General features: G+C 36.8%; 1 protein-coding gene across 1 annotated transcript in view; it reads left to right on the forward strand.

Moving 5' to 3' along the window:
* The window catches only part of ATP9B (ATPase phospholipid transporting 9B (putative)), a 161,593-nt gene extending 150,673 nt beyond the window's left edge, over nt 1–10,920 (forward strand). The window contains exons 26-30 of the mRNA XM_030445840.1: nt 1,101–1,209; nt 3,952–4,009; nt 4,683–4,886; nt 9,682–9,714; nt 10,510–10,920. Of these exons, the coding sequence (XP_030301700.1) occupies nt 1,101–1,209; nt 3,952–4,009; nt 4,683–4,886; nt 9,682–9,714; nt 10,510–10,646 (541 nt within the window). The 3' untranslated portion in view covers nt 10,647–10,920. The remainder of the gene's footprint in view (nt 1–1,100; nt 1,210–3,951; nt 4,010–4,682; nt 4,887–9,681; nt 9,715–10,509) is intronic.
* The last annotated feature ends 234 nt before the right edge of the window (nt 10,921–11,154 follow it).

The raw sequence follows: 11,154 nt of genomic DNA on the forward strand, positions 1-11,154 counted from the left end.
TATCATTGGTTTGCTACCAAAGCCTGGAATAAGGCTATAAACAAGAGCCAAACTAGGCTGAATATGTACTATTATGAGGGAGGAAGCCTCATTATCAGCTCTCTGATATACATCTCTGAAGAGATGGATCTGTAGCCTTTGAAGGTACCCTATAAGCTTTTTTGCATAAGGGATGTAAAGAACAGAAGAAATCTCCTAGACCAGTTTCTGGTGTTACACTGATTGCCATACAGGCCTTAGTGAGAATCAGAGATTTTTCTGTTAAAACCAGAGCTGAAGCTACTGACCATGAAATTTCCTGTAAGAGTGCACTAACCAAGTCTTTGTCATAGATTTCCTTTCAGGTGAATATATGCAGGTTTAGGAGCACCCTGGTCTTGTCACAGAAGCTGCTTTAGTAATGTGATTCCCCAAGTCGTACAACTGAAGGATATTCATGTTTGTCCCCACTGTCACTGTCCCCTTCTGTCACACTAGCTTCTTTTCATACTCATTTTTAACAGTAACAACTTCAATCAATAGTAATCAACTTAAATCATAGTAAAATCAAGGTGTGATTACACCAGACTCTGTAGAGACAAGCAATAGCCCTCTCCAAAATGTTTGTAAGTAGTTAGTTGTGCTGGGTTCTAGGAAAGTAAATACTACAGTATGTATCTGGCATGTGCATATCAAAATCCAAAGCCACTTAGAAAGTTTTTTAGACTTCTGTTCATCTACTTACCTGTACAGTGCTTGTTCTTCTATTTTCATACCATTATCTGTGCATGAAGTTAAATGTTAGGTCTTTAAACTGATTGTCCAAGTGGAAGTGCACAGTGAGTATAGTAAGAGGTGATAAGCTGGGGTGATATATATAGAATAAATAAATGTATTTACTTGTTTTGAGTGTACAAAAGCTCTTTAACTTCTCATGACTGGCAGCTCTCAGAAGTGCATGAGCAGGCTGCATGTATAAAGCTGTATTGGTAAGCTGTCTTATTACTTGGTAGAAGAATCAGTGTAATCCCACTTAGATAAAAAGAATAATTGAACTCAGTAAACCAGTTTAAAATCATATAATAAAAAAGTGCCAGCTTCTCTGCTTTCTTTTTATCTAGGTATGCAACCATATATACTATGTTTCCAGTCTTCTCTCTTGTACTGGATCAGGATGTGAAGCCAGAAATGGCATTGCTGTATCCAGAACTTTATAAGGATCTCACAAAGGTAGGAATGTCCTCATAAACAAATATGTTATGAACAAATGCTGAAATCTCTGGTGTGCAAGACTGGGAATTCTTCCAAGCATTTTCTTAAGGTATTCAATTCAAGACATAGTTTTATTAACACATTTGTTAAGTCCCCAGTGGCTGAACTGAGATAATTCAAACATGAAGGTAACGTTGATGTAAAAGTTTCTTTCAGACTGACCTCACCATCTCTGATCAGAAGTTACTTATGCATATTTTTTCACATCTTCTTTTTCCTTTTTAACTTTCCTTTTTACTTTATAGATTTTTTCCCCAAAGCCCCCAGAAACTGCTACTGACCTCCAAAAGCTGACTTTCTTCAAGTAACAACTATTGATGACTGATGTATCCTAACTAAAACACCTGTAGATACTGCTTTCTGTGTATTTGCACATACCTGCAAACAGTGAAAGTTTATACTTTCTTTATCTGCAAAAGCAAAACAAATCTTAAAATTCTGTTTTCATAAATTTTTGAAAACTACTTCTGCTTCATCATAAACACCCAGCTAGAAAAGATATGATCTAAGGTAGATAGTATTTTTAGGGTTATTATATTCTTGAAAGACGTGTCAACAAGTTCAAAAGCAGACTGTACAAAAAGAGCCTTGTTAGTTGTTCTAAATTAGCTATTAGCTGAGTTAGTCTGAGAGAATTTTTCCTGACTCTTGGAGATCTTGATTCTTTCTCCTTCTCAGAATATTTAAAGTGAGATTGAAGCCTATGTCTAATTTCAAAAAAGTGCATGGCTTTACACCTTCTAAAGGCAATTCTAAGTGTGCCTGTGGAAACCTGTTGGTAGAATGTGGAAGAATCTTATTTCCAAAGGCAGAAGTTAACCTGTAGTCAGTAGCTGCCCAGAATGGGTAGATGAATACAGGCTAAGTTTTCGTGTAGGCTTAACTGAGCTGCAGAATCACTGGCTTTCCCAGCTTACGTTGCACTTGTATTAGTATTAGATAAGTAGAACCCAAATAATTATCTTCAGAAAAAAAAAAAAAAAAAAAAAAAAGAGAATATGGAGAAACTGGAGTACACAGTTCAGTGCATTTTGAGGGGCAGATAGTGATCAGTGAATAGTTAGGGATGAGTACAAAGAGTTATTTTATGTGGTACATTCAAGTTCACTCTTACAAGGTATGATTATTGTGTTTGTTACAAAAATGTATGTTCCTGCTGCCTTAGTCATGACACTATGAAGCCTACATATTTCTGCACATCATTTTTCAAAACGGACTTTAAATGCAATTCTCTACCAATGCTACTCCGTTTCTATTACTTAAATGAATGTTGGCATGGATTCTATTTGTATTCCTAGAATTTGTTTTCAGTAATATGCTAGCGATGAAAATGCTTTTTAAATTTTAAAAAGAATAAGTTATATTGGCACAAGTCATTGACACACTCTTCCTCCGGTGCAAGAAGAAAATTAGCAATGTTTAGAGAGATGAGTGTGGTCACATACCCTGGAGGACACTCTGAATCAGCATTACTGTTACTGTGGCTCCTAGGGAGTTATGGCTAGAAAAGCTGATGAAAATTTGAAAGAATTTACAAGTAAGAGGGCTCTCTGCTTTCATATGAAAATGATTGACAGCCTATTGTGCAGTGTTCCCTAAGGAGTGACTTACCCCATTCTCATTCCATAAAGGTGAGCCTAACTCAAGCTCATTGTTATTTCACATATCTCAGTAACCGGAATTTAAGGTGGGAGAAGTGTCTAGTCCTCAAAGAAAAATGAGTAGGCACTCATAGGAGAGTAAAAATCTAATGTCCTTGAATAAATCAAACTGCCCTGCAGCAGATATTGATTCATATTGCCAATACCATTATGAACATATGTGATGTAATCATTGTATGTAGGGTCAAAATAAGATGATTGCTGGTACTTACTACAGCCACACAGTGAGAAAAGTTAATCAGTTTTGAAATTCAGTCACTAGCTATTTTACATTAAGTTTAACAGAAGTGGCAAAAAACTATTTCAGTTTGGCTGCAACCCTTATAAAAAGCAAGGAAGCAAAGAATATTCTTCCCTGTTCTGTTTTATGCCAAAATGGCTGCTATTTTATCCTTTTAAATGCATAGCCTTTCAACTCAGCAGTTCTGATGTGTTTCATCAGCTCACTCACAGAATGGAACTTATATGCACGTATAAAGAATTAATTATTTGATTTATGCATGTTTCAATTTGTAACATTCGCAATCACAAGAAAATTTTAAAATAATTTGGTAATTGCAGCTTACTGAAAAATGAATGCAAATAGTCTATCCAGCATTTAAAAGGGATTAATGTTAGAATTTTGCTTGAGGTTTAGGTCACTAGGTACACACTCCTATTTTTCTTGTAGCTACATTTTACAAAATTGACATTAAAACATTTTAAATAAGAAATAAACTAATTTTATATAAAGAAATAAACTAATGACAGTAAATTGTCATTATCCATCTGAAAACCAGCCCAAGCATTGCAAAGTAAATTATTTTTACTGTTTATGGCCTTAGCTGTCCTGCCCTCAAACTTAGACTTGGGATCTCTATACAATTATGCAACGAAGAATCATAAAAACTAGTAAAAGCCTTTTAGCCCATATCACTTCAAAGACTGCTTATTTTACTTGTAAAATGTGTCTCTAGTAATTAACTATTAAAATTATATGATCTGAGTAGATTTTTTTTTTAAAGTTGTGTTTCACTGTCCTCTCACTTGTTTCCCGTAGGGAAGATCTTTGTCATTTAAGACCTTCCTCATCTGGGTTTTAATCAGTATTTACCAAGGTAAGAGAGAGTACTAATTATACTGAACTGAGAATTTTTTGTCTACTGTTAGCAATATTGTTTTTCAGTTGCAGGATCAATCCCCAAAGCTTAATATTTCAGCAGCAGTTATGTATATTGCTTTCTGTTTATCTCGTAATTCAGTACTCCTGTAATGTGCCAGGCCTATTCAAAACACAGTGTGGACTGGTATTTTTATTGATGCACGTTGCCTAAGAAATGACATATATTTAATTAAATGTTAATCCAGAAAAAATTTGAGTGCTTATCACATTTCATACAGTTGCACAGTAGTTTTCTTTCATGGGATGACAGAAGTACTGTTGAAGAAATCTGAATTATGTAATCAGTTAAAAGTAATTAGACTTTCAAAAGTATCTCATTAGCTTGTAACACTTCACGAAATGAGTTTATCAGCTATATCACACCAAAAGGTGTTTAATTTTGTAATAGTCTTATTTCTTTAAAGCTTTATTTTGGTCACTTTGTATCACATGCACCAAGTACAGTAAGATACCACTTCTGGTCTCTTAGAAAGATGGTGTTGCCTTATAAAAGAAGTTGTCTATTATGAAAACTTGCCCAATAATCAAATGTTCAGTGTGCATTATAAAAGCTGGTACAATGAAATTTTGGTGCTCAGGGTATTGTTAATTTTGTTTGCTTTTCCTAGGTGGTATTCTGATGTATGGAGCCCTGTTGCTTTTTGAATCTGAATTTGTACATGTTGTTGCCATTTCTTTCACTGCCCTAATCTTGACTGAGCTCTTGATGGTTGCACTGACCATACGAACATGGCACTGGTTAATGGTGGTGGCTGAATTCCTCAGTCTTGGCTGCTATGTGGCCTCTCTTGCATTTCTAAATGAATACTTTGGTGAGTAGTAGTAGAAGTTTTTTAGCAAAGAACTGTGCTTTATATTTTTAATTTTTTTTCTCATTTTATTAAGAAAATAAAATGTGACACTATGTTTTGTGAAATACAGCTTTCTCCAAAAGAAATACAACTGAGTTGAAATTAGGTTTAATTAATGCTAGGTCAAAATACTCTCTTACCCTTTTCTCCTACAGTATGATAGTCTTTATTCCTGTTAGTATGACTTGCACAGGTGATAAGCATCAACCAAACCACAGAAGCCATGCTTGATCTGATCTTGGCAGTCTAAACTGAATACCTTAAATCAGATTTGAGATTTACACTGTTGAAATATATATGATTTCAGGATCTTTCACTGAGTTGGTGGATTACTTTGTTTACCAGACCAAGTGAATGTCATTAGGGCTAACCCATAAGCTTGAAAGAACTCAAGTATTGCTAGAGAATGAGGCAGAGGGCAGTGTGTATGTGTAGATATATGCACACACATTATATAAGAATACTTGTTTCATATTACACTAGGCTTATATTAAAATTGCTCTACTTCAGATATCTGTATGTAATAGTATGTCTTAAGGTTCTGATTATTTGTAGTTCACAAGATGAAAACACATTTTATCTGCAAATCTTAGCAGTCAAGGATCTGAGTATCAAAATAATACATACTTCTTTTTTATATAAAATTATCCTTAGTAAAAATAACTATCTCAGTCTTAGTATGATTTTACAAATGTAACTTTTACAGAAATATATATAACAATTTTTACTATACCTTACAAAAAGTAGAATCTTGCTCTTTCTCTCCATTTTCCAGAGGCTGATAAGTAAGGAGTTGCCCTTATTAAACTGTCACTTCTCATAACAGAATTAAATGTTATGTTGTAGAATCATAGAATGGCTAGGGTTGGAAGGGACCTTAAAGATCATTTACCTCCACTCCTTCTGCCATGGGCAGGGACACCTTCCACTAGATCAGGCAGCTCAAGACCCCATCCAGCCTGGCCCTGAACACTTCCAGGAAGGGGCCATCCACAACCTGTTCCAGTGTCTTGCCACCCTCACAGAAAATAATTTTTTCCTAATGTCTGACCTAAATCTTTCTTCTTCAAGTTTTAAACCACTGCCCATTGTCCTCTTGCTATAAGCCTGTGTAAAAAGCCCTTCCCCAGCTTTCTTGTGGGCCCCTTTCAGGTATTGGAAAGTGTGATAAGGTCACCTCAGAGCCTCCTCTTCTCCAGACTGAACAACCCTAACTTCTCAGCCTGTTTTCATAGGGGAGGTACTCCAGCCTGCTAATCATTTTTCTGGGTTTCCTCCAAACATGTTCAAGGAGCACTGTGTTCTTCTTCCAGAGCTGGACACAGCACTCCAGGTGGGGTCTCACAAGAGCAGAGTAGGAGAGGGAGAATTGCCTCCCTCGACCTGCTGTCTGTGCTTCTTCTGATGCAGCCCAGGACCCAGTTGTCTTTCTGGGCTGCAAGTGCATGCTAATGGCTCATGTTTAGTTTCTGGTCCACCATTAGACTCAAGTCCTTCTCAGGGCTGCCCACAATCCTTTTCTTCTCTCAGCCTGTATTCATTGCATTGCATTGCCTCAACCCAGATGCAGAACCTTGCACTTGACCTTGTTGAACTTCATGCAGTTTGCACAAGCCCACTTCTCAAGCCTGTCAAGGTCCCTCTGGATGCCATCCCTTCCCTCTAATGTGTTGACTTCTCCACACAATTTGGTGTCATCAGCAAACTTACTGAGGGTGCACTCAATTCCACTGTCCATGTCACTGACAAAGATGTTAAACAGCACAGGTCTGAGTACTGACCCTTGAGGAACACCACTCATCACACATCTCCATTTGGACATGAGGCCTCTTGATCACAACTCTTCAGGTGCTACCATCCAGCCAGTTCCTTATCCAGTGAGTGTCCATCCATCAAATCCATATCATTCCAGTTTAGAGACTAGAATGTGGTGCAGGCCAATGTTAAAGGCTTTGCACAGGTCCAGGTAGATGATGTCTGTTTCTCTGCCTTAGTCCACCAAAGCTGTGACCCCATCATAAGCCAACAAATCAGTCAGGTAGGAGTTGTCCTCAGTGAAGCCACGTTGGTTGTCACCAATCACCTCTTTGTTCACCAGTCACCAATCCCCATGCTTTAGCAGAGCCTAAGGTAGGATCTGCTCTATGATCTTGCCAGGCACAGAGGTGAGACTGTTCTATAATTCCCTGTGTGTTCTCTTTTTCCCTTTTTGAAAATGTTGGTCATGTTTCCCCTTTTTCAGTCAGCAGGTACTTCACCAAACTGCCATGACTTTTCAAATATGAATGGACAGCAGCTTTGCAGCTTCATCTACCATTCCCTCAGGAACTCATGGACTTATTCCCCTTCAGGTCCTTTAGGTGGTCTTGAACCTGCTCTTCATCTACAGTGGGGGGATTCTCCTTTTCCCAGTCCCTGCCTTTGGCTTCTGTAACATGGAGGCTGTGACCAGAGTCCTTGCCAGTGAATACAGAGTCAAGTTGTCACTGAGTACCTCAGCTTTCTCTACATCTTGGGTCACCAGCTCTCCTGTTTCCTTCTGGAGTGGATCCACATTTTCCCTAATCTTCCTCTTATCACTGACATAACTATAGAAATTTTTCTTGTTGCCCTTAACCCCCCCTTGCCGCATCAAACTCTCCTGTGCTTTTGCCTTCTTAACCTGATCTCTTGCTTCTCTGACTACTTTCTCTGTGCTTCTCCCAGAGTTACACCTGTACTTCTCCCAGGATAATCTGTCCTTTGCTTCCATCCTCTGTAAACTTTGGTTTAACTCCAGGAGTTCTTTGCTAATCCTCACCAGCTTTCTGGCATTCCTTCCTGCCTTCCTCTTCATTGGGACACATTGGTCCTGGGCATGGAGGAGGTGATCCTTGAATATGGTCCAGCTTCCTGGGCTCCCTTCCCATCCAGATCTTTGTCCCATTCTACCCTACCAAGCAGATCCATGAAGAGACCAAAGTTTGCCATTTTAAAATCAAGTGCCATCAGCTTACTTTGCACTTTTCTTGATGCCCTAAGGATCTTGACTTCTACAGTCTTATTGGCACTGCAGCGTAGTCTCTCACTGAGTTTTACATCACTCACCAGCCCATCACTGTTGATGAGAACAAGGTCCAGCAAAGCACCTTTTTTGGTTGGTTCCTCTACCATTTGGAGAAGGAAGTTGTCATCAATGCACCCAAGGAACTTCCTGGAGTGCTTGTGCTTTGCTTTGTGTTGTTGTTTCTCTCAGTCCTGCTTTCACTCTCTCATGTCACAGATCTTTGACACTATGTTAGAGTCTTCATATGATATAATTATATTTTTAGTCAGTAAATGCTTCGCTGCCTGTTCCAGGTGTTCTACTTCCCAGATCTCTCAGGAGTCAAATCTTAATGTAGAAACAAACCTGCTGGGCTTGGTACTTGTACTGCACACTATTCGGTTTGTCAGGGCACCTTTTTCTGGCACTGATGCACAGATCTTTAACAGAGATTTACTCCAGGTACTAGCTCTCTAATCTGAACTTCCAGGAACTTTATGAAGCAAAACTTGATGCTTTACTTTTGTAAATTCAGTATTGGTGGATAGCCAGTCCTTCCACCCTTCATTAGGTGTACTTCAGTGATAAACACCTTTCAGTGATGTTCACAGGTGTATAATACTGCAGGGACTTTGTTTTCTTGCAGACCCTTCTGTCAAGGGGAGTGCTTTACTATCCTCATGTATTTGCTGGACAGGTCCAAGCAACGTAGTAAGTAAATGTCTGAATGGCTTCTTGCATTCTGAGGACTTAACTTCTGTGGTTTTCATCATTAAGGGTACTGAAAAGGCTGCAGTTTCATGGGCTTTTGTAAAGATATTTTTTACTGTGTGTTACTAATTAATCTGAGAAAATGCTTTTCAGTCTCACTTCTGCTTAATACTTTACTCCTTCTTAATCTGTCACCGTGTAACTGTGGGAAGAGATCCTTTTTTGTGTGTATGTAATTTATTTACCTAAGTTATGCTTTACAGTTCAAGGTATAGAACAACTTCCACATATCAGGGAACAGTCCAGTCCACTTAGTGCTTGGCCTCATTGGGAAATAAACCCTTCTGTCAGCGATGTTACTTTCAGGCCTCATCTTCTCCCAAAGAAATTATGTCATAAGGACAACAATGTCACAGGGCACTCAAATTAGAAAGACAAAAATATTTGCTACTTCTTGGAAGTAAATATTTTTTTTAAGTTTCTGAATTAATTTGCATGCAATGGCCTGATTATGATAGGCATTATCTCTGTTACATATTACATAGGTTTTTAGTATGTCTAAGCAGATTTAGGCTAAAACTATATAGCAAGTTTTTACATTGAAATCTAATATCCCAGATATTTCTGGATGAGTAAGTAGGAGCAGGCATTTCTTTATTACAAAAAATTTGCGTTTTCTTTATTACATCTCCAAAATTAATTTTCATTCATATTAAAACAATTTTGATCAAGTTGTTTATGCAGTAAATTGTAACTTTTAAGTCAGATGCAAGAAAACTGCCTGTCTACTTAAAACATTGACAAAATATAAAACCTCTATATTTTCAAAATGTTTTGGTTTTAATTGCTGTGTAAAATATGCTGATTGTCATGTAAAAGACTATAATATTCCAGTTAATGCTACTAATAACTTTTTCATTTCCTTTTTGTATGTCTAAGCTTTTGGGGTTTTTTTCATATAACTTCTGTATTTTCAATAAATATATCCTTTCATTTTCATTCTCCCTCTTTGTGAAACAGGTATAGGCAGAGTGTCTTTTGGAGCATTCTTAGGTAGGTGAAATTTAACATTTTTGAAGTTATTTTTTAAAAGTCTTTTAAAATTCATAAAAATAGTAAGTTATTTAGTATGCACCTTTGTTAACGATAGGGGTAAAAGTAAATAACCTCAATTCTTTAGGTTACCTGGGTTCTGGGATTTTTCCATAATAACTAAGTACGACCTGATGATTGCAAATATGGTAAAAAAATTTCAGTAGCAAGCGTAGGATGTCATCATTCTTGCTATTGTTTGTCACAAAAGTTGCTTTTCACTGTGGCTTGTGGCAATACACTGCATATTTTGCCTTTAAATTTTTGAGTCTGAATTTAATCTCTAAGGTTTTAAGAGTCATTCAGTCTAGTTGTTGTGACTGTCTAGGAGAAACATAATCTAATATGGAATAAAGGATCCAAAATAGTAATAGAATTTCTGGTTACAAACTTGTATTATAGGAGATAAAAATCATTCTTACTTGTAGAAAAATAAGTCGACTTAATATTTATTATGAGAAAGCTTTGCTTTTAAACTGAGATTTTATTTCTTCTAAAATTACTTTATGCTGCAAGACAGTGTAATAACTATAACGGAACTCTGAATTTCCTGTCTGAAGAAAACTGTCAGCAAAACCAAAATGTTAAGATTTTTTTCTGTTTTGTTGCCTTTTCTTTTTAAAAAAAATATTGAATGGTCTTGAACACAATAACATAAACAAAAAATGAAGAGATTCTTATTGAATTTGCACCACGGAAGTTACAGTTTCCGTGTTGTCACCTTCCATAACTTATCCTCCCTTTTTATTTCTGCAGATGTTGCCTTTATCACAACTGTGACCTTCCTGTGGAAAGTGTCAGCAATCACTGTTGTAAGCTGTCTTCCACTTTACATTCTCAAGTACTTGAAGCGCAAATTTTCTCCTCCAAGTTACTCCAAGCTTACCTCCTAGAAGCAATGACGGTTTTCCAGTCACGCCAGTCTGCAAATTGCACATTCAGTGCTTTATTGTCTATGGACTTATGATGGACTAAGGAAATTTTAAAAAATAAATCAAAAGTGGTAGAGTGAATAGAGCACAAAAAGAGAAGGAAACATCTGACAGGTAGAATAACACAGAATTAGACTAACGACTATCGACAATAAACTAAGTTTTCTTCATGTTAATTTTTTTTTTTTTTACTTTCAATTGCTACAATTATAAAATAAAACCTAATTACTCCTGATTTGACAGTGCTTTTGAATGGTTTTATTTCTACTGCGAAGGATTTTTTGCTACTGTGAAGACTTTTTTCCTACTGTACTGATCTTGTGCTAGCTGAATTGAAAGTTTTGTTATTTGTTACATAACTTCCCTGATTTAATTATTACACAGCTTCTTAATTTGAGTCCTTTTCTTCAGTGTTCAGCTATGGAAAAGTTAATTTGTTGATACTTACTACAACAAAGCTAATACCTGT

This window comes from Calypte anna, chromosome 2 (assembly GCF_003957555.1).
Source record: "Calypte anna isolate BGI_N300 chromosome 2, bCalAnn1_v1.p, whole genome shotgun sequence".
Lineage (NCBI taxonomy): Eukaryota > Metazoa > Chordata > Aves > Apodiformes > Trochilidae > Calypte > Calypte anna.